Source organism: Pan troglodytes, chromosome 16, assembly GCF_028858775.2.
Source record: "Pan troglodytes isolate AG18354 chromosome 16, NHGRI_mPanTro3-v2.0_pri, whole genome shotgun sequence".
In the NCBI taxonomy this organism is placed as follows: Eukaryota; Metazoa; Chordata; class Mammalia; order Primates; family Hominidae; genus Pan; species Pan troglodytes.
In genome coordinates, this window is record NC_072414.2 from 34,165,053 (window position 1) to 34,189,062 (window position 24,010).

At 39.1% G+C, this 24,010-nt stretch overlaps 2 protein-coding genes and 1 non-coding gene across 17 annotated transcripts in view; all 3 read right to left on the reverse strand.

Moving 5' to 3' along the window:
* The window catches only part of VPS39 (VPS39 subunit of HOPS complex), a 49,639-nt gene extending 37,014 nt beyond the window's left edge, over window positions 1-12,625 (reverse strand). For 4 of the 9 annotated variants that reach the window (XR_010151646.1, XR_010151647.1, XM_009428890.5 and 1 more), the window contains exons 1-2: window positions 12,351-12,574; window positions 4,188-4,253 (exon numbers count right to left, since the gene is read on the reverse strand). Coding sequence is in view for 4 of the 9 variants with exons in the window: in XM_009428890.5 (XP_009427165.1) it covers window positions 4,188-4,253; window positions 12,351-12,423 (139 nt within the window). In the remaining 5 variants the exon portion in view is untranslated. Of the gene's footprint in view, window positions 1-4,187; window positions 4,254-8,344; window positions 8,423-12,350 lie in introns of all 9 variants that reach the window. The other 5 variants (XM_063794827.1, XM_063794826.1, XM_009428891.5 and 2 more) reach the window with 3 other exon arrangements.
* MIR627 (microRNA mir-627) lies at window positions 3,863-3,958 on the reverse strand. Its single transcript, NR_035953.1, has one exon. It is a non-coding gene; the product is annotated as a microRNA mir-627 (primary transcript).
* A 2,103-nt stretch (window positions 12,626-14,728) lies between the features above and the next one.
* TMEM87A (transmembrane protein 87A) overlaps window positions 14,729-24,010 on the reverse strand; it is a 62,692-nt gene continuing 53,410 nt past the window's right edge. For 3 of the 7 annotated variants that reach the window (XM_054666745.1, XM_063793973.1, XM_063793974.1), the window contains exons 17-20: window positions 23,865-23,926; window positions 22,610-22,665; window positions 22,087-22,117; window positions 14,809-16,024 (exon numbers count right to left, since the gene is read on the reverse strand). In XM_054666745.1, coding sequence (XP_054522720.1) covers window positions 15,983-16,024; window positions 22,087-22,117; window positions 22,610-22,665; window positions 23,865-23,926 — 191 coding nt within the window. In that variant the 3' untranslated portion in view covers window positions 14,809-15,982. Of the gene's footprint in view, window positions 16,025-22,086; window positions 22,118-22,609; window positions 22,666-23,864; window positions 23,927-24,010 lie in introns of all 7 variants that reach the window. The other 4 variants (XM_063793975.1, XM_063793976.1, NM_001243054.3 and 1 more) reach the window with 3 other exon arrangements.

The following is a 24,010-nucleotide window of genomic DNA, read 5'->3' on the forward strand; positions in this document are numbered from 1 at the left end:
GAAGAATCATATTGTGAAAATGGCCATACTGCCCAAGGTAATTTAGAGATTCAATGCCATCCTCATCAAGCTACTAATGACTGTCTTCACAAAATTGGAAAAAACTACTTTAAAGTTCATATGAAACCAAAAAAGAGCCCGCATTGCCAAGTCAATCCTAAGCAAAAAGAACAAAGCTGGAGGCATCACGCTGCCTGACTTCAAACTATACTACAAGGCTACAGTAACCAAAACAGCATGGTACTGGAACCAAAACAGAGATATAGACGAATGGAACAGAACAGAGGCCTCAAAAATAATACCACACATCTACAACCATCTGATCTTTGACAAACCTGACAAAAACTAGAAATGGGGAAAGGATTCCCTATTTAATAAATGGTGCTGGGAAAACTGGCTAGGCATATGTAGAAAGCTGAAACTGGATCCCTTCCTTACACCTTATACAAAAATTAATTCAAAATAGATTAAAGACTTAAACGTCAGACCTAAAACCATAAAAACCCTAGAAGAAAACCTAGGCAATACCATTCAGGACATAGGCATGGGCAAGGACTTCATGTCTAAAACACCAAAAGCAATGGCAACAAAAGCCAAAATTGACAAATGGGATCTAATTAAACTAAAGAGTTTCTTCTGCACAGCAAAAGAAACTACCATCAGAGTGAACAGGCAACCTACAGAATGGGAGAACATTTTTGCAATCTACTCATCTGACAAAGGGCTAATATCTAGAATCTACAAAGAAATCAAACTTACAAGAAAAAAACAAACAACCCCATCAAAAAGTAGGCGAAGGATATGAACAGACACTTCTCAAAAGAAGACATTTATGCAGCCAACAGACACATGAAAAAATGCTCATCATCATCATCACTGGCCATCAGAGAAATGCAAATCAAAACCACAATGAGATACCATCTCACACCAGTTAGAATGGCAATCATTAAAAAGTCAGGAAACAACAGGTGCTGGAGAGGATGTAGAGAAACAGGAACGCTTTTACACTGTTGGTGGGACTGTAAACTAGTTCAACCATTGTGGAAGACAGTGTGGCAATTCCTCAAGGATCTAGAACTAGAAATACCAGTTGACCCAGCCATCCCATTACTGAGTATATACCCAAAGGATTATAAATCATGCTAGTATAAAGACACATGCACACGTATGTTTAATGCAGCACTGTTCACAAGAGCAAAGACTTGGAACCAACCCAAATGTCCATCAATGATAGACTGGATTAAGAAAATGTGGCACATACACACCATGGAATACTATGCAGCCATAAAAAAGGATGAGTTCATGTCCTCTGTAGGGACATGGGTGAAGCTGGAAACCATCATTCTCAGCAAACTACTGCAAGGACAAAAAAACCAAACACTGCATGTTCTCACTCATAGGTGGGAATTGAACAATGAGAACACTTGGACACAGGAAGGGGAACATCACACACTGGGGGCCTGTCATGGGGTGGGGGGAGGGGGGAGGGAAAGCATTAGGAGATATACCTAATGTAAATGACGAGTTAATGGGTGCAGCACACCAACATGGCACATGTATACATATGTAACAAACCTGCATGTTGTGCACTTGTACCCTAGAACTTAAAGTATAATAAAAAAAAAGTGGAAAAAAAAAACCTAAAAAAAAAAAAGAAAAAAATCTAAGTAATGCTAAAAAAAAAAGATACAAAAATGGGTTGGGCATGGTGGTGTGTGCCTGTGGTCCCATCTACCAGTGAGGCTGAGGTGGGAGGATGGCTTGAACCCAGGAGGTTGAGGCTGCAGTGAGCCAAGATAGCGCCACTACACTCCAGCCTAGGCGACACAGCAAGACCCTGTCTCAAAAAATAAAGGAGCAGAATGAAGCCTAGAGATGTCTATTGAGGAATGTTTATACTCATATTTTAGAATCAACCAATTAAAAACACATTTATTGAATAATTACTAGGCTAGACATATCAGAGGATAAAAATGTCACTGGCTCAACTGAGCTCCAGGGAAATGACTCAGATCAGATCAGAGCCTATGATCCCTACCCCTAGTCTTTTCTTGACCCTATTATCCCCTCCCTTTCCTCAGAAAGACAGTCTACCCAAAGACCTATTTAGGCTTGAAATATCTCAAATCTGGAAACCAAATTAACCCTAGAACTAATTCACACAGGCCCAGGTCTATTTCTGGCCCACACCAGGCCAGATCTGGGCCAGAACTAAACTGTTCACCAAGAGTATAGGGAAAAATGACATTTCTTGAAGAAAAGTTTCAAATCAGAATTTGATTTCCTAATTGTCTATATTTAATCTACCTATGGCGAAACCAAGGCCCAGGAACATTAACTAATTTGTCAAAGGTGACATGATAAAATGATCACAGGGCAAGGAATAGTCGCCACCAGGGTTCCAAGCCAGATTAACACTAATATTACCAGTTCAGGTCTATACTGTGTTGAGACTTCATTTATAAAGTCTTGTTTTCAATTTCTGATCACCACTTACATCTGAAAGCAAAGCAGAGAGTCAAAAAACAATTGTTGAATGCTGAATAAGATAAGCATTTTTAGCTTTAAAATTAAAATGTGAGCTTAATTTTAAAATTATAGACCAGGCAAATATCACAGAACGCAAATATTTTGGCTCCGAGAACTAAAAAAAGAAATTTTTTTTTGAGACAAGGTCTGTTGCTGAGGCTGGAGAGCAATGGTGTGATCATAGCTCACTGCAGCCTCAACCTCCTGGGCTCAAGCGATCCTCTCACCTCAGCCTCCAGAGCAGCTGGAATTATAAGCACGTGCCACCACATCCAGCTAATTTTTTGTAGACAGGGTGTTGCTGTGTTGCCCAGGCTGGCCTCTAACTCCTGGCCTCAATCATTCCTCCTACTTCAGTCTCCCAAAGTGCTGGGATTATAGGCATGAGCCACTTCACAGGCCATGAGAATTAAAAATTTAAAACATTAAAACAAAGATCAACAATGTACTGCTCCAGGGCCTAACTGAGGCCTTTGCATGTTTTTGTAAATAAAGTTTTATTGGAACATAGCCACACCTATTCATTACATATTGCCTACAGCTGCTTTCATGTTACAAAGGCAGAGTTAAGTAGTAACAACACTGCAAAGCCTAAAATATTTATTCTTTGGACCTTTTCAGAACAAGTTTGCTGACCCTGATTTAGAGGACAGTTGAAAAACTTAGAAACGAAATAAATTATCTATTTTGTTCTCTGGTTTCTTTTCTTACCCTGCCGCAGAAACTGACCGGGATATCTTCTCTTTCCCGAGTGCACTAGTAAGGTGCTTTTTCCCCCAGTGTTACCCTTGCTCCAGGTTCCACAAGAGAGCTCTATTTATCTTAAGCTATCTCTTAAGCTATTCACCAGAGAAATATATATTATATTGAAGGGTATGAAATTAACTGCAGATTTCTGTAGAGTGGCTCCAGGGCATAATACCTAAACACATCTATTCTCCATAAAGAGAGCACAGAAATGAAAACAAGGAAGGGCAGTGAGGTACTTTCTGCCCCAATAAAAAACACTCTTTAACAGAATACATTTCAAATACTTTAGTTATTACTCTACATTACTGACAGTCACATTTGATTAGAACTTTAGTTTTCACAGTTTCTTCGAGCCTATTATTGCATCTGCCCCAACAACTTTGTGGGGCAGAGAGTTTATAGAAAACTGATGTTGGAAAGAACTTGCTCACAGTCACGCAGCCAGGGGGAAGTGCACATGAAGGCAAACCCTGGTCCTCTCTTCTTGTTCTACCCCTCATAAGCCAACAAGATATTTTAAATCAATGTTGCCTAATTTTTTTTCCTACCACCACACCATATATACAGGAAGCTTATGCCCATTAGTAGTATTTCTTATTATTGGTAGTGAGTCTCAAAGAAAAGAGGAGGAAAACAACCACCTCCTCTTTTCTTAGAGACTCACTACCAGTAATAAGTAATTCAGTAATAAGTAAACCAGCAATTCATCCTCACCTCCCAAATGCAGGTAGGGCAATACAATTTGGAGGAGAAAAACCCTAGGCATTCTCAAGTCTTCTCCCCATTTTCCCACTGTGCTCCCTCTAACCTTCAATCTCTCTTTTAATGGTCCAGGAATAACTGATTTCACAGTTGTATACTAGCTGACTATTAAAACTTATTTTTTTGCATGAGCAATGTGCACTTACCAACGTCCTTCCGAATCCTATAGAGAAGAAGATGTCCTTGTTTGGTTCCCACAAGAAGCCATTCCTCTGGGGAAAAAAAAAAAAAAAAAACAGCTTTGAGAAAGGTCAATCAGCTTGAGTATAACCCTATTTTTTTAGCTGGGGCTTGTAATCAGAAATCAATGTGTCAAGAAAATGAGTTGCTTTTGATAGCAGGTGTTTTGCAAAGCTAAGGAATGTTTATACTCATGTTTGAAAATGAACCATTTAAAAACACATTTATTGAATAATTACTAGGCTAGACATATCAGAGGATAAAAATGTCCTGGCTCAATTGTTTTAATGTTAAACTAATAAAAAAGATAGAAGGGCTTTGTATTTTTAAGGTTAAAGTATTATGATTTTTATTTTTTGTTATATATACTTTTATTAAGATATATATCTTTAGATATATATTTTTAAATTCTGCTAAAAAGAATATGATGAAAGTTTATAAAATCACAAAATGGAAGTACAAATGTGAAACCAGGTATCCAACCTCAGAAATAATAGCTAAGAGGCATCCTTCAAATGCTTTTACTTTCAGGAAAATAAATGACATAACATAATAAGCTTACAGAATTTATTATCTCAAAAGATAGTCTAGTAGAAAATATTTAATAACAAGTGTTGATGAGAATATAAAGAAATTAGAATCCTCATACACTGCTGGCAGGAATGTAAAATGGGAGAGCCACTTTGGAAAAGTCTAGCAGCTCCTCAAAAGGCTAAACAGAGTTACCCTGGGACCCAGCAATTCCACTCCTGGGTACACTCCCAACAGAAATGAAAACATATTCTACACAAAAACTTGTACGCAAATGTTCACAGCAGTATTATCTGTAATAGCTAAAAGATGGAAACAAACCAAATGTCCACCAACTGATGAACGGATAAACAAAATGTGGCATGTCTATATAATGGAATATTAGCTAACAATGAAAAGAAAGGAAGTATGGATATATGCTACAACACACATGAACCTGAAAACATGATGCTAACTGAAGGAAGCCAGACAAAAGGCCACATGATTCCATTTATATGAAATGTCCAGAGTAGGCAAATCCACAGAGGTAGAAAGATTAGTGGTTGCCCAGGGCTGGTGGGCTTGGGGGAAAATGGAAAGTAAATACTAATGAGTACTGAGTTTCTTCTGAAAGTGATAAATATGTTCTAAAATTTAATGTGGTGATAGTTGCACAACTCTGTGAATGTACTAAAAACCATTTAATTGTACACTTTTTTTTAACTTTTATTTTTTTAAGATAGGGTTCTACTCTGTTGCCCAGGCTAGAGAACAGTGGTGTGATCATGGCTCACTGCAGCCTCCACCTCCCTAGCTCAAGTGATCCTCCCACCTCAGCCTCCTGAGTGGCGAGAAATACAGGCGTGCATCACCACGTTCAGCTATTTTTTAAAAAATGTTTATAGAGATGAGGGCTCACAATATTGCCCAATCTGGTCTCCAACTCTTGACCGCAAGCAATGCCCCTTCAGTTTCCCAAAGTGTTGGGATTACAGGGGTGAGCGACTGTGCCCAGCCAAATTGTACATTTTAAAAGATGGTCTAGGCTAGTGGTTCTTAAACTTTAGTGTATCACAATTATTTGAGAGTTTGTTAAAATACAGAATGCTAGGCTCTACCCCGGAGCATCTGATTTAGTAGGTTTAAAAGTAGGCCCAGGAATTTTCATTTCTAACAACTTCCCAGATGATGCTGATGCTGGTGGTTCAAGGACCACATTTTGGGAGGCACTGGTCTAGGTAAAAAGAGGCTCAGAAAGAGTTTAAATAATTACCCTGACAGACCCATATTACATCATTCAAGGAAGGTAAGCATGTACAGATACTTCCTTAGCTTTTTGAGAACATAAAGGTCACTCATTCCTTTCATAAACTCTCTTGATTCTTGACCTCTGTAAAATAAAATCTTGGATAATGGTACAAATAGATAACTTTTATTGAGCATGTATTGTGTTCCAGGAAATGCTAAACGCATCTGTTATTTCACTAATCCTCACAACTATCCCTTGAAGTAAGTCCTTTTTTCAAATCCCCATTTTATAGATGAGGAAGTTGAGGCCTAGGGAATATATAACTTTTCCAGAGTCACACATGTGGCAAGCAGCAGAGTTGGGATCCCAACCCCAATTTGTCTTGATTCCCAACCACATGCTGTGATGTACTTACTAAGGCACCCATGTCAAAAAAATGGGTGTCAGCCAAAGGTTGTCTGAATGGCAGTAGTTATATTTATAAAAACAGGTCAGCACCTACATTCCTTATCCAAAGGATCAATAGTATTTCTCCAGGATGATGTTCTTAGTCATCCAGAAAAACAGAGTGATTCTATTTTCTTTGATTTGGGGTCTTAAAGGAAAGGCAGGTCACACACACAAAAAAAAATGTTGAAATCAGAAATAACAGCAGCTCTAATGAAGGCTGGAGATTTATGCTGCAGCAGAACATGAAAAAATAAAAGAATTCATTTTGCAATATTTGTTTTGTAAAAGATACTATATTTAGAACTTTATAGATGTCATGATATCAAGCAATTTAGCAATACTAAAGTTGATTTTTAGGCCACCCACTGATATTTCAGATATAAATAAAATGAAGTGGAAATTTTTTAAAAATCCACTCATAACATACATAAAAATCTATAACCAAAACAAAAGGCCAACATAATGTTCATCATCTTCCCCATCCTTCTCTCTCCACTCTGTCCCCCAAATCCCTGCCAGTTCCTGCTTTTCTTTATCTCTTTTAATAGCCTCAGCTTCCTCCCAAGTTGGCCAGGGTCTATCAATTTTACCTGTAATGGTACCTCATGACAGCCTCCTCCTATAGAGTCTCTCTGGGGACCCCTGTGACACCTTCAATTGGTCTCATTCACTCCATGCATTCTCTCGCATTTGCTGTCAGTTATCGTAGAGCAGATCTCTGATGCTGTCACACTGGGGCTTAAAAAATCCTGTGAAGCTACACTACCAAAATATGAAGTCAAATTCCTAAACATGACATTCAAGAGTCTATTTTCCATTTTTATTGAAATGTTTCTTGCCAATAGATTTTTTAATTTACTTTTTTTTTTCTTGTGAACCCAAACTAAGACATGCCAAAACATTTTAAAAAATCAAATGTCTAGGGGCCGGGCATGGAGGCCGAAGTGGGCGAATCACTGGAAGTCAGGAGTTTGAGACTAGCCTGGCCAACATAGTGAAACCCCGTCTCTACTAAAAAATATAAAAATTAGGCCGAGTGTGGTTGGCTCATGCCTGTAATCCCAGCACTTTGGAAGGCCAAGGCGGGCAGATCACCTGAGGTCAGGAGTTCAAGACCAGTCTGGCCAACACAGTGGAAGCCCATCTCTACTAAAAATACAAAAAAAATTAGCCAGGCATGGTGGTGTGTGTGCCTGTAATCCCAGCTACTCAGGAGACTGAGGCAAGAGAACTGCATGAACCCCGGAGGGAGAGGTTGCAGTGAGCTGAGATTGTACCACTGCACTCCAGCCTGGGTGACGGGGCAGGACTCTGTCTCAAAAAAAAAAAAAAATTAGCCAGGTGTGGTGGTGAGCACCTGTAATCCCAGGTACTCGGGAGGCTGAGACAGGAGAACCACTTGAACCCCGGCGGCGGAGGTTGCAGTGAGTGGAGATTGTGTGCCATTGCACTCCAGCCTGGGTGACAAGTGTGAAATTCTGCCTCAAAAAAAAAATTAATTAATTAAAAAAATAAAATGTCTATTCTACTGGTCATAAAAGGGAATCAATCCGATGGATTAAATTCTCTGAAAACTTTTATATCAACCTGATTGATTACATGTGCCATCAGCCAGAGGACCTGTCCCATGTTGGGTCCTCCACTCTCTAGGACACGTTATTTAACAAAGCTGTGCATGCACAACACAGAGGATGACAAGCCTGCAGAGCACGCGCAGCATGGGATGGACAGTGCCTTCTGAGACTCAATACAGTAACACACAACAGAAAGTGAGACATACTAAGCAAACACAAAACGCACACATAAGCAAAGCAGTATCAGCCCTAAAAAACTCCTGACGGCCTAACCCTGAGCCACAAGGTTGGACTTAATTCCTCCTGAGAAGGAGGGCTAGGCCCTATTGCTCATAATTACCCTAATGGAGCTCCTTCCAACAGTGCAATGCAGTCCAACTTCATGTAATAAATTCCATTTCTGGCCCAATGCTGGCCACTGCAGGGAACACAAAGATGAGTAAGATAGTAGTCACTTCCCTTCATTGGGTAACATGGCAAATAACAGTACTTCTCATCTGGGCATAAGCCCCCAATTAGCTGCATTAGAATCACCTGGATTTACTAAAAATGCACATTCCTGGGCCCTGCACATGGAGATTCAGATTCAATGGTTTTGAGGTGGTACCCTGAAATTTACATTTTAAAATTAAATCTTGTTGGCTGGGCAAAGTGGCTCATGCCTGTAATCCCAGCACTTTGGGAGGCCGAGGTGGGCGGATCACCTCAGGTCAGGCATTTGAGACCAGCCTGGCCAACATGACGAAACCCCGTCTCTACTAAAACTACAAAAATAAGCCAGGTATGGTGGTGGGTGGCAGTAATCCTAGCTACTCGGGAGGCTGAGGCATGACAGTGGCTTGCACCTGGGAGGCGGAGGTTGCAGTGAGCTGAGATTGCACCACTGCACTCCAGCCTGGGCGACAGAGCGAGACTCAGTCTCAAAAAATAATAATTAAATTAAATTAAATTAAATTAAATTAAATTTTGTTATTTGTTTTTATGAAACATTTATGTAGTTCCAAAGCTAAAACGATGAAAAGTCTAGTTTCTATCATTGTCCATTTTATCCTCTCTTCTCCCTTCTGCTATGGGCATCATTTTAGTAATTTTTGACTTATCTTTCCATTGTTTCTCTGGAAAATATAGGTATGTATGTATATATAGACATACAGATACTCATATATACACGTGAAGTCTGCATTTTTTACAGGCTTTGAATATACATTCAAGTTTGAGAACCAGGCTCTAGAAGCAGACATGATTTACAGGACATGTGACCTTGGAAAAATTTCTTAAATTTTCTAAGCCTTAGGTCCTTCTTCTGTAAAATGGAGTCTTATTTTATAAAAGCCTAATACAGATTAGCATTTAACAACTGCAAGCTATTACTATTCATATTAACATTATTCATTAAATATATATTTAATGAATACCCATTGAGTCAGGAAACGTTTTAGGTACTGCAGATATAGCAATGCAGAAAACAAAGATACTGCCCTGAGGGAGCTTATATTCTAACGTGGAGTGAGAGAGGCAATAATAATTAAATATATAAAATAACAGTAGATGGTGACCCATGATTAGAAGATAAGGCTAAGAAAACAGCACATTGGTGGATGTGGCAATCTCTTTTATATAGGATACACAGGGAAGGTTTTGCTGATTTGGGTGACATTTCAGCAGAGAACTGAGTGAAATGAGGAATGAACCATATATACAAAGGCAAGTGAGTGCCAGGCCAAGGAAACAGCAAATGTAAAGGCCCTGAGGTGGGTATGTGCTTTGTGCATTGATGGAACAAGGAAGGCTGTGTGGGACTGGTACCAGAAAGGAGTGAGAGGTAAGTACACAGAAGACAGGGAAGAAACCAGGGCCTGATCATGTCAGATGTTGCCAGACAGGGTGAAAACTTTGGAACTTATTCTAGTTGTGATGTGATACCATGAGAGGGTTTTGAGCAGAGGATGGAATCAGATTTAGGTTTTCAAAGTTCACTCTACCCGGTAGATAAAAAACTGAAAATGGCACACTGGCAAATATAGGGTGATCAATGAGAAGACTACTACAGTAATTCAGGTGACAGATGATGGTGCCTTCAAGAGTAGTAATCATCAAGATAGAGAGAAATGACTGGATTTCAGATTTATTCTAGGGGTAGAACACACAAGATTTGCTGATAGATGGGATACAGTGTAAAACAGAATGAAAGAAGTCAAGAACGATTCCAAAGCTTTTGGCTTTAGTCAAAGAGGTAAACAGAAATGCCACTTGCTGAGATGTAAGATACAGGAGGACAGGCATGTTCGAGGGGAGAGGAATCAAGAACGGTTTTGGCTATGCTACTAGACATCCAAATGAAGATGCTGAAAAGGCAGCAGGATTATACAACTTTGGAGTTTAGAAAGAAATCATCCTCATCATGTTCTCTCCTGATTTCTATTTCCCAGGAGACAGAGTATGTTGTCTCTAAGACATTTACACCTCAAATATTATTTGGCCCTGTGTGACCTGCCTCTGGAAGTTCCTGGACGAACTTTCCATCCAAAGGCACAATGTAGTTAAAAAGGGGTAATGACTAGAAAGAGCAATAATTACTGCTGCTCAAATCTGGAAATAAAGCACTTTTGAAGCAGGAGGCAGTTAACGGCCTCTTGTAACCTAATATGTACCTAAGCACCTTAGGAAGCAAAGAGCATTTCTCCTGTTCGGTGGGTGATCAAGGAAGGCCAAAAGCTACCTATTGTTTCAAAACTGTGTTCCTGAAAACCACAGGTGCAAGGAATCTTTACTGTGACAAAGTGGAGTTGGTGAGAGTCTAGGAGCACTATGTGCTAATGGTCCAACAGGAGATCAGAGTCAAGGATTCTGACGAGCTAAGTCAAGTGTAGCAACAGCTGCATTAATCCCTTTCAGAAACATATGTCCTTAGCTGAGTTGGGTACCCCCTCATCCATGTTGCAATAATAGGCAGCATATGTCTCTAGTATTATAATCTGTTCACGTGTATTTGTCCCCCAATGTGTGTCCTAGGAGCACAGGCACTGTTTCTTATTCATCATTGTATTACTGTCCCAAGCAAAGAGAATGGCCCGTGTAGGCACCTAATAAGTATATCTGATGAAGCAATGGGGGAATTAATCCTTTCATGCAGTGTCAGGTCTTTCATTTAAAAACTTTTTCTCCTCCTCTATTTAAATGTTTAATGAGAGCATTTAACGACAGAAATTGGTTTTCTTGAGATGTCTGGAGAAGTAGGATTCTCCTCTTAACCCAAAGGACTAGAACTGCTTACTGTGGAGGTATGATTTTAAAGAGACCCAGAGCTGCTAAAGGAGGAAGGGTGCATATTAATATGAAAATTCTTCGTGAAAGAACCCTACAGAAGTCATGAAGAACTCTGCAAAGATGACTCGGTGACACTGTGAACAGCTGACGCACATGGTATCAGACACCACCAAGATTCCATAAGGCCCATCATGGTTACCTATCTAGCTCAGTATAAGATCTGATTAAGGGATCTGAATCATCTTTTTATGGTCCTTGATTTCTAGGACCTAAACATTAAGAGGAAAGTTAGAAATGATTTCCTTGGTCTTTGGCGGCTGGTATCAAACCAGTCACTCATGGATAAGAGCACAATGTTCACCGTTATCCCTGAAACCTTCATTTGTATTTCAGAGCACACAAGAGATGTCTGTCCCGGCCTTCTGCACTAGTCAATCCCAAAAGGACTATGCTAGTTTTTATGGGTTAGGTTTCAAGACAGTCTGGAAACTCTTCCGCCTACAGTTAGGTAACTTGGACACTTTGGATATAAGGTAATCAACCGCTTGGCTAGATTCAAAGGTTAGCTAACTACATGAGTTTCCTACAGGAATAAGAAATGAACGAATGATCACTAAGGGGAAAAAAAAGCATATGGTGTTAACTTGTTCAATGCCCCCAAAACCAGGGTTGACTTTCATCTAGAAAACAACACAAACATCTGGAAAACTTCAAGCCCCTGGCAGGCTGAGAACTTCTTACTGCTTTGACCCTCTAAAATGAAGTCTTCGTGGGAATCAAAATGGGCCAAAGCTGAGCACAACTAAAAAGGAAAGCTCATCCTCCCACTCTGCACAGAGAGCAAAAGCAAGGGGAACTCCCCTAAATGACTGGATCACTGGGATCACCCAAGTAGCCCCACAGACATCGATGTCTATAGCCGGTGGTCATCTCTCTGCCTTCTCTCATCCCAAGCCCCTCTCGTGTAGCATCCAACCGAAGCCCCCACGGATGGACGCCTGTCCACTTCCCCGGCCTCAGAAAAGATCCGGACCGCTCCTGTGCTGACTCCGCCTCGGCCCCGCGGCCCCTCGGCTCACCCCAGGCAGCCAGACAGTCGATTTGCAGAGGCAGCTTTTCTAGGATCGGCACTGGCTCGAAAGCGTCGTGCATGGCGGCAAGCGGAGAGTTGCCACCGCCGTCTCGCCCAGAGTGTTCCGGGCCAAGCTGGGGTCCGGAACGAGGCTGGGCTAAGGGTAGACCGGGATCCGGCCAGGAGCCCCCCGGCTACAGGCCCTTCAACAACACAGCCATCGTCAACCCCGGACTTCCTGCTAGTTAGGCCCGCCTTTTCCGCAGCCGAAGTCCCGCCCCTTCCTCCCGGTGCGCTCTCAAGGAATTGCTTTGTTGCTGAGTTGCCATCGTCACTCTGGACCCATAGCTACTCCATCCCGAGTAGCCATAGGCTTACCGTAGAAGGAACAAACTCTTAATCTTAGAACTGTTTTAGGCAGTGGGCGTGATGGTTAAAAACTCGGCCTTTGGCGTCAGACCTCAGACGGAGATCTACCAATTAGGAAATTAGCTGTGATTTAGAAAATTTAATATTTCGATGCCATACTTTGCTAATCTGCAAAATTTTTGTAAATACCTGTGACCTAGTGTCGTGAGTGCTTAGCAACACCTGACACACACTAAGCTCTCAATAAGTGGTAGCTTTAGTATTACCATTATATCCCAATTAGTACAAGCACCTTACCTTAATGCTTTCATGGTTGTTCTAGGCCAGTGGTTCTGAAAGTGGTTCTAGACCAGCAACAGCAGCAGTAGCAGCAGCACCTGTGAACTTGTTAGAAATGCAAAGTTTCAGGCCCATTCCAGTTCTACTGAATCTGAAACTCGAAGGGAACAGCAACCTATGTTTTAATAAACCCCAAGGTGAGTCCATGCACTTAAAAGCTTGAGAACCACCATTTTAGGCTAGGGTTGTTCAGCGATAGCACTACCGGCATTTAGTACAGGATAATTTCTTGTTGGGGGAGGGGGCATGTTCTGTACAATGTAAGATGTTTAACAGCATCCCTAACCTCCACCCACCACACCAGATGCCAGTTATCTTCCCCACAGAGGTATAAAAATGTCTCTTTGCCGTATGTCCTCTGGGAGGCAAAATTACCCTGAGAACCACCATTTGAGGCCAAGGCTTTTCAAATTTAATGTGCATACAAATCACCTAGAGACATTGTTAAAATGCCTCTTTTGATTCAGTAGGACCAGAGTAAGACCCTCAGTTGAGCACCAAAAATCTCCCAGATGTTGCTGGTCCCTGGATCACATTTTGAGTAGCAAGAGTTTAGGCAAGAGATGATTCACTAACTCTTGGAAGTCAGTGAAATAAGCCTCCTTTTAATTTGATGACCACATTCCTACCAATTCAACTTTCCAAAGCTGTGTCTTACATCCTAATATTCCTTTAGGAAGGTGTCATGGCTTTTCCTCCTATAGGACCTGGGACCTGTACTGTCTGCGGTTACCTTAGTATTCCCCTTGAAGACTTAAAAAACAACAAAGTTTGGGCTGCAAGAATGATCTATATCTGGTAACTTCCCCCTAGGAAAACATCATAGGTCAAAAAATTAAGCATTTGGGTTTAAAGCAAAAATGTAAAAGAAAAAGGGTAAGTCTGTGATATGAAGTCAAAAAAACTGGTCCTGGTCATTTTATTTTTACACAATATCAGTTTCTTCATATGTAAATTAGGAATACTTGTCCCATCTTTACTAAATGCTGTTCTGATAATCAAGTGAAAAAGTACTTTCAAGTAGTCAAAAACATGAAAATTGCTAAACAAATCCTGTGTTATAGCTGATTTTCACCATAGAAGCTGATCACCTTCTTAAAAATTTAGAATTACCAGCTGTTGTGCTGGAAGGTCTAGTACCTTTTCGTTCAGGCCCCAAACCCTAAGGTTTATATTGTTTTACAGATTACTGCAAAGCTATCAATTTCTTCTGAACCTAAGAAATGACACACTATATCTATTCCCAGTAATACAGAAAGCTGTACGTAGAATTATCAGGGCCCAGGCTATAGAATTTGAACTATACACTCCCGCTTAACACAATGGGGTTTTTTTTTTACTAGTCTCAAGTCAACATCAAAGCAGCCTAAAAAAATAATTTGACCAACTATCCTGCTGCATTACAACTATTATTCATCTGCTAAGTTTTAATATGCAATAGCAGCATGCAACAATACCACCAGCTTTTGGCTAATGACTTAGCATGAGAATATAGTCAGTTCTTCAGATTGCTGTTCCTCAGAGATACTTCCTAGGAAACTTTTTTTAAAATCACCATAGCAAAGAGTTGTAGAGAAACTACCTAAGGGTTAACACTTTCACTGCAGTATGAGTTAGTGAAGATTGTGGTCATGTGGTCATTGGTTTTAACAGAAAATAAGACAATCTAGAATAAAAGCCATAGAAAGAAATTTTTCATGAGTTTGACAGAAAGAGTCTTTAGAAAAAGTTTGAAAAAAATGAGAAAAATACATTAATTTTGTTAAATTTTTTTATATTAAAAAGTGGCATGAACTTTTTATGTAGAACAAAAATCTTGGGAAGGCAAAATTGGATAAAACCATTAAAACAGAAATAGAGTGCTTCAAATGAATCCCATCACCTTGTGATGTCCCTTATTAACAGTCTCTAAACCAATACCAGATACCAGAACAGTCCATCCTAAAGAACGAGCAGCAGTCCAGGGCCTCCACACTACTTCATGCAATAACTGTTTAAATTAAGCCAGCAGGACCTGTTTCCTTTGTATAAGCTACAACTTCTGAAGCATTACAGTTCCTCTAGCACGGTGCTCAATCACAGCACTTGGAGCACCTCTCTGCATAAAGGCAAACAAAACATTGCCTAAGGACCCTGCAATGCCACCCTTGGAGGCTTACAAAACAGTAGTTAAAAGTTTCGGAGTGTGCACCACATTGCCAGCAATGGGATGTGTCACAATAGCAGATGTCAAAAGAGTTAAGCTAATATTTCTCTTTAAAGTACATCTGAAATAGAAAAATCTTTAATATACACCATTTGTAAACAAAATTGCACTTGATTTTGCTTTTTTAAATGATCTGAATCATACTGTAACAGTTTCTTTTTTTTTTTTTCTTTTGATCATCGATAGAACTATGGCTCCTTAACTCAGAAGGGCCCTTTTTTCTCAAAACAACCTCTGCAAGATGTAACCTTGACTTCCCAGGAAAATGAAAGGTAGTTAACAATTTCCCCCATCACCTATGTAACTCCCTAAATAAATAAAAATTACAGGCAGTTGCTCCTGGAGATTACATATTATGGTGTTGATGACAATCTTTTAGAAGACGTTAAACTTTTTAGTTTGTCAGATTTAAAAAATGAAACATTACAGAAAGTTCAGGAACAACACACTTAAGTTGCATGAACATCCATGTCAGAGTCTGGGAGGAAAGGGGGCAGCAGTGTTGTAAATAAGAAGCTCGTAGATTTTTCTCATCTTATGAACTTGTTTTCAGTAAGATGTTCTCTTTGTTCTGACACCTCTCGCCAACTCCAATGCCCAAAGATCAAGGAACAGATCAGGATGTCATTGCTTCCTTTAATCCCATGGAGCCGTACAGAAAACTGACACAGATGCTGATCTCTTCCCTGATGGTAGCCATCTTTAACTGCAAATCTTCCCATTCCTTACTCCATTTTGGACCTTTCAAAGTGTGTGATCATTCGTTCCTAGGGAAAAAAAAAAAGGTTGAAGTATATTAGGTTAAAATGATCTATATTCCAAATATCTTCTATACAGACTATCCAAGCAAACATCTTCCATGAGTACTTTATGTTAATTAAATGTTTAGAGAAATGGTTCCTAAACATTTATGAAGATTTTGAACATACAGATGTCCAGACCTCACCCAAGAACAACTAAATCAAAAGCTCTAGGCTTCTGGACAGAAAATCAGCACTCAGAAGGAAATGTATAGAGTCAGTTAAGATGACTAAACAAATATTTACATAAGATTAGGCTTTAATAAAAATGTGTAACTCCTCTAATTCAGGAATTTAACTTGAAGACCCAGTGAAGGATGAGGGCAAAGACGTGCACCTACTTAGCACTTTGCACTTTAGAATGGTTAGGAGGGTTGATTTGTTATGTGTTTTTTACTACACTTTTTAAAAATCATGCAAAAAATAAAATTACATTTAATTTAATATAGTATTTACAGTATCCCATTTCAATTAAAATAATTAATGTACTACCCTTAAATTTCCCTTCTTAGGCAATTTTATACCTTAGAGTTAATTTTCATTTTTCTTTTGCTTCATTTGCCAAGTACCTCTCACTATTGTATCACAAACTGACAGAACTACAAATCCTTTTTGAACATAATCAATCACATCAGATAATCTATAGATGTTTCCCTTTTTCTTAAAAATATCCTTTCCGATGCTCTCTGTTCTCCACTCCATCCAAGCCTGGTGCCCAGCTGCCAACCTGAGAATTTCTTACATCATACTGGGCATTTTTCTTGTCTCTGTGTTGGACCCTTTATTTCCTAGATCCCAAGTCTTTTTCCTAGCTTCCTCATTTTTGTGGAGAACATTTTCCACTACTTTCTTCAGAAACTGCATATAGAACATCAATTATTTTACTTCTTGTGTGACTAGAAACATCTTTATTTTACCCTCATAATGATAGTTTAGTTGAGTACAGAATTCTAGGTTGAAAATGATTTTCCTCAGAATTCAAAGGCTTTGTTCTGGCTTCCAAAGATGTTGTTGAAGAGCCTTATGCCATTTTGATTCCTGGTCCATCATGTAAATTGTTTCTCCTGTAATTCATTTAAGGTCTTTTTCAGTTTTAAGGGAAAAAAAGGCCTTGGAGAAAGTGATGTCAGCAAGATGACAGAACAGGAAGCCCTGGACCCTCCTTCCCTCTACAGACACACTGACTCAATAATACATGGAAAAATTCCCTTTGTGGGAAATCCAGAAACCAGTTGAGGGTCTTCTGCACTATAGGAAAGCATGAAACCAGCTGAATCAAAGTCGGCAGAAAAACCTGAGGCACCCTCTTGCCATAATTCTTCCCTTCCCATGGACCCAGCACAGTACCACATGATAGAGAGAAAACCCTCAGCTCCCAGCTTCCTTTTGCAGAGGGAAGGAAATGACTGGAATGTACATCCAACATTCTGACTTTTCTGGAACCTGCACGAGAGACTGTTTTCTGTCTTGCCTGAGTCCGAGAGCTAAAAACAAAGGGCCCAGGTTGGAAGTTGCTGAAATCAAAGTGGAAGTTTGGACTAGCAAGCATGAGCTCACTACAGCCGCTCCCCCAGCTCAGTGCAGAGTAAGCAGGTAGAATCCCCAACATCCCCAAATCCTAGCTTTTCCCTAGGGAGGAGAGATGGACTGTGAAAATGTTCCAACTTTGTAAGAGGTTACCTGAGGGAATGGTTTCTGTAGGGAATGGTTTGAAGCACAGATGGGACCAGTATATTTTAGGTGCCTGGGGCCAGTATGAACAAAAAAAGAGCTGGGCTATGCCACTGGCTCCAGGAGACCCATGATACAGCAGATAAACACAAAAGGGAGCAAGAGATTATAAATTCCTGGGGAGGGAAAAACCCAGCAAATCCCTCTGATTGGGAATACATATGCAGAAGTCCAGAAAAGACATAATACAGAGTGGGTTAGAGAGGCTATCAGAATGATTGATGAGGGTGTTCTCCTGTACAATGCCAGTCCATGAACACTGGAAAGGTAACTGTTTTTTTTCTAATGCACTGAAACCAACACAAAGAATTAAGGAAAATGGAGAATCAGCGAAACATGGCCCAAACAAAGGAAGAAGATAAATCTCTGGAAACCAACCCCAGTGAAACAGAGGTATAGGAATTATTTGAAAGAGAATGCAAAACAACTATCATGAAGATGTTCAACGAACTCAGGAGAACAATGCATGAACAAAGTAAGAATTTCAATAAAAATATACAAAACATTTTAAAAAATATGCCAAGAAACTGGATAACCTAGAACAAAATATATAATTCCTAGAAGTATACAATCTACCAAGACTGAATCATCAAGGAATAGAAAATCCGGGGGGGGTGGGGGACGACACACACAACCTGGTAAGACCTACAACAAGAAGATTCCATCAGTAATCAAAAACATCCCAACAAAAAAACAGCCCAGGACCAGATGGCTTCTTTAGTTGAGTCCTACCAGGTACTTAAAGACAAAGTAACACTAATCCTTCTTAAACTCTTTCAAAAAAATTAAAGACGAAAACATTTATTTGGAAGGAACTTCCAAACTTATTCTATGAGGTCAGCATTACCCTAATGCCAAAGCCAAAGACATGACAAGAAGAGAAACGACAGGCCAATATCCCTGATGAGCAGACGCAAAAATCTTCAATGAAACAATGGAAAACAGAATTTAACGGCACGTTGAAAGAATCATATACTATGACCAAGTGGAACAAAATAGAAAGCCCAGAAATAAAACTACACATATATGGTCAACTGATCTTCGAAAAGAGAGACAACACTACACAGTGGGGAAACTGACAGTTTCCTCAACAAATGGTGCTGGAAAAACTAGATATTCACATGAGAAAGAATGAAAGTAACTCATCTTCACTATACACAAAAATCAACTCAAAATAGATTAAAGACTTAGACAAGTCAAAATAGATTAAAGAATTAGACATAAGATTTGAAACCACAAAACTCCTAGAAGACAACCTAAGTTTCTTGAAATTGGTCGTGGCAGTGATTTCTTGTCTAAGACACCAAAAGCACAAAACAAGAGCAAAACAGACGAATGGGACTACATCAAACTAAAAAGCTTCTGCACAGCAAGGGAAGCACACAACAGAATGAAAGGCAACCTACAGAATTGGAGAAAATATTTGCATACTACATACAGTCACGTATACTTCATGATAGGGATACATTCTGAGAACTGCGTCATTAGGCAATTTCATAGCTGTGTGAACTTCACAGAATATACTTACACAAATCTAGATGTTATATAGCCTACTACATACCTCGGCTATATGTATAAGCCTATTGCTCTAGGCTAAAAACCTGTACAGCATGTTACTGTACTGAATACCAAAGGCAACTGGAATACAATGGTAAGTATTTGGGTATCTAAAGTTATCTAAACATTGAAAAGGTACAGTAAAAATTCAGTATTGGCCAGGTGCGGTGGCTCACACCTGTAATCCCAGCATTTTGGGACGCTGAGGTGGGCGGATCATGAGGTCAGGAGACCGAGACCATCCTGGCTAACACGGTGAAACCCCGTCTCTACTAAAAAAATGCAAAAAATTTGCCGGGCGTGGTGGCGGGCGCCTGTAGTCCCAGCTACTTGGGAGGCTGAGGCAGGAGAATGGCATGAACCCGGAGGTTCTTATGGGACCACTGTCATATATGTGGTCCGTTGCTGACTGAAATGTGGCATAGGACTGTATCTGATAAGGGTTAATATCCAAAATATATAAGAAACCCCTACAATTCAACAGCAAAAAATCAACTAACTTGATTAAAAACTGGGCCAGGGACTGGAAGAGACATTTCTCAAAAGAGGGCTTCCAAATGGCTGACAGGTATATAAAAAAAATGCTCATCATCACTAATCATCAGAGAAATACAAACCAAAACCACAAGGTGTCACGTCACACCTGTTAGGATGGCCATTATCAAAAAACAAAAAATAACAAATGTGGGCAAAGAAAGAAATTGGAACCCCTGTGCATTGCTGGTGGAAATGTAAAATGGTGCAATCACTATGGAAAACAGTATGAAAGCTCCTCAAAAAAATTAAAAAATAACTACCATATAATCCAGTAATCCCACTTCTGCATATATACCTAAAAGAAATGAAGCAGGATCTCAAAGAGAAATGTGCACTCCCATGTTCACTGCAACATTATTCACAACAGCCAAGGTATGGAAATAACCCATGTCCACCGACAGATAAATGGATGAAGATAACATGTTACATATATACAATGGAACACTTGTCAACCTTAAAAAGGAAGGAAATTCTGACATGTGCTACAACTTAGATAAATCTTGAAGACATTATGCTAAGTGAAATAAGCAAGCCACAGGAGGACAAATGCTGCATGATTCCACTTATATGAGTTATCTAAAATAGAACTCAAAGGCAGAAATAGAATGGTGGATGCCAGGCGCTGAGGGAGGGGGAAAGCAAGAGTTGCTATTCAACAGGTATAAAATTTCATTTAAATGAGATGAAAATGTTCTAGAGATCTGCTGTACAACATTGTGCTTATACGTAACAATACTGTAACGTACACTAAAGGAGTTAAGAGAGTAGATCTCATTGTTATGTTTTCTTACCACAAAAAAGCCTTATGTATACCTGGAAAATCTTGCACAGTGTTTTCACAGAGGAAAATATGAACAGATGGCTGAACTCAGTGCCACCAAATTACTATAGCAAACTTGCATTCCCATGAAGGGCACAATCAGGTTTCAATTAATCAGCCTTCTCTGCTTATAGCAGCTCATGGAGAGCTGAAGTACAAGGGAAGCCTTAAAGGCAAATAATTAGCAGAGGAAGACCTCAAGAGGGAGATGTGGGAACAGCAGAATATACCACAGAAAGCAAAGTGCTATGTAGATAGGTTCAAATCTGAATGGTAGAGTTCTCAATTATTTCAACACATAGAACAGCTAAGGAATTTGATTCTGTACATGCTGTGTCAAAGATCATGTCAGTGGGAAATGAACAAAACATTTTTAGCAGCCAATTCAACACAATGAATCAGAATCAGACAAAATGCTTCCAAAAGGCTTCCTGAAAAAAAACAAAACAAAAACAAACAAACAAAAACTCTAAAATGACCTAATATTCAGAACATATCCAGAACTAGTTTCCGTGAACTCAGGCCACAATTCTTTTTCTTTTCTTTTTTTTTTTTTTTTGAGATGGGGTCTCACTCTTTTGCCCAGGCTGGAGTGGCGTGATCTCAGCTCACTGCAACCTCTGCCTCCAGGGCTCAAGTGATCCTCCCACTTCACCTCCCAAGTAGCTGAGACTACAGGTGTATGCCACCATCTCCGGCTAATTTTTGTATGTTTTGTAGAGATGGGGTTTCACCACGTTGCCCAGGCTGGTCTCAAGCTCCTGACCTCAACTGATCCTCCTGCCTAGGCCTCCCAAAGTGCTGGGATTACAGGCATGAGCCACTATACCTGGCCCACAATCCTAACATAAGACTTCATGTGAAGCCTTCTAGATTAACTGTATGGAGGCAAACTAAAAGATTAAAAACATAAATATTAGAGGTACTAATTATAATCCTTACTATCTGAAGAAGGTAGTGACAAAAATATTATTAAATAGTAGGTAACAATTTAGATTTTGTTTTGGTCTACTATATTCCTTTCTCAATATTTTTCCTTATTATTTTTGCCAATATTAGATTAGAGTTAAATTTGCATTTCTTACAGACAAAAGAACTAGATGGTGGAGAGTACTGTATTTACTACCCAATTTAAACAAAAACATTCTGAAGTCTGACCATATAACTTTGAAAGGTGAAACATGTATAGACAGATGCAAAGAAAGGAAGATTCTTGAATGTTTGAACTCTATTAGTATTTCTATTCTTATCCTTTTCAACTATATAAACTATAGTTTTCAGGCCACTACTGAGTCAAATAAAGAGAATCTCCATGAACAGACGATTCATGACTTTCTATTTAGTCACCATATACATAATTTATGCACGTGAATTGAGTACCAACCTCATCTGAATCCAGAAGGGCTGGAAGTGCTCTGCAAAGAGAGAGAAATACTAAATTGAACAATGTAAAATAAAGCCATAAATGGTTCATAAAAGACAATGGAATAATGCAATTAAAAGCTTTATAATTATCTAAGATTTGCATTTTATTAATGGCCCTTTTAGGAAAAATAAACAGCAAATACAATAAGCAACAGTTACAGAAATTGTATAAAAAAAAAAACACGTATTTTGCAATGCAACAGGACCAATGTTTCATTAAAATTATAGCCCTGGAAAGGAACTAAAAATTTCAAAAGGAGTATCCCATTCATTTTAAGATCTACTACATAGCTAAATCTTTCTAAGCAGAAATGTCATCTGAATGAATAAACCCAATTAATTTTGTTTGCGGATTATTCCTATTCTTTTAATTATTTTTCAGTATCTTGTATTTTCGTGAGTATAACTTGCTCATTTAAAATAATAACAAAGTAGTACTAACTTTGAAATAGGATTCTTGTGGTAATCATTCAAAAACTTACACATCTGTCACAGAAGAAGGAACATTCTCTTCTACCCACTTCAAATCATCTTCCTGCTGGGAACATACAAATACCACTCATTACTAAAATGCACCACATAATACATCTCAAGTAAGGACATGAAGGTCTTAAAACTTGTCTTTCATAATTCTGTAGTCATACATTCACAAATGGGACTGCTGACAGAAAAGTCAAATATTTTAATTTTTAAAAACATTTTTAAAAATCCCTTTGACCAACATCTCCCCAGTTCTCCCATAGCCCCTGGTAACCAGCACTCAACCCTCTGCTTCTAGGAATTCAACTTTTTTAGATTCGACGTAAGTGAGATCATGTGGTATTTGTCTTTCTGTGCCTGGCTTATTTTGCTTAACATAGTATCTTCCAGGCTTCTTCACGCTGTTGCGAATGACAAGATTTCCTTCTCTTCTGAATCTAAATAGTATTCCATTGTATATCAAAATACACATTTTCCTTATCCATTCATCTACTGATGGACATGCAGGTTGATTCTGTATCTTGGCTACTGTGATTAATGCTGCAATGAACATGACAGTGCAAGTATCTCTTTAACATACTGATTTCATTTCCTTTAGGTATATACCCAGTGACATGAATCCTGGATCATAAGGTAGTTCTATTTTTAATTTTGAGGAAGCTCCATACTATTTTCCATAATGGCTATACTAACTCACATTCCTATCAACAGTGTACAAGGGTTCCCTTTTTTCCATGTCCTTGCCAACACTTGTTATTTCTTCATTTTGATAAATGCCATTCAAACAGGTGTGAGGTGTTATCTCACTGTGGTTTTCATTTGCATTTCCCTGAGGATTAGTAATGATAAAAATTTTTTCATATACTTGTTGGCCATTTGTAGGTGTTATGTTAAGAAATGTATATTCAGGTCCATTGCCCATTTTTAAACTGGGCTATTCGTTTTCTTGCTGAGTTCCTTATATAAATTGGGTATTAACCCCTTAACAGATGCAATGTTTGCAAATGTTTTCTCCCACTCTGTAGGTTGTCTTTTCACTTCGTTAATTGTTTCCTTTGCTGGGCAGAAGCTTTATAGTTTGATGTACTCTCACTTCTCTATTTTTGCTTTGTTCTCTGTGCTTTTGGGGTCATATACAAAAAAAAATCATTGCCAAGACCAATGTCACAGAATTTTCCTCCTGTTTTCTTCTAGTAGTTCTACTAAGGGTTGGAAGATGGGACAAAGAACAAAGACAAATGGAAAAGTCATACTTACTGCTTTGTTGACTTTACTATTTCCATTGGGTTCTTGTTTGGTACTTCTCATTTTCATTCCTTCTGTAGAAGAAAATAAATATACACTGTTTAACTTTGTGAACAGACCAACAATGTTGGCAAAACGGATTCAGAACTTTTTCTTTT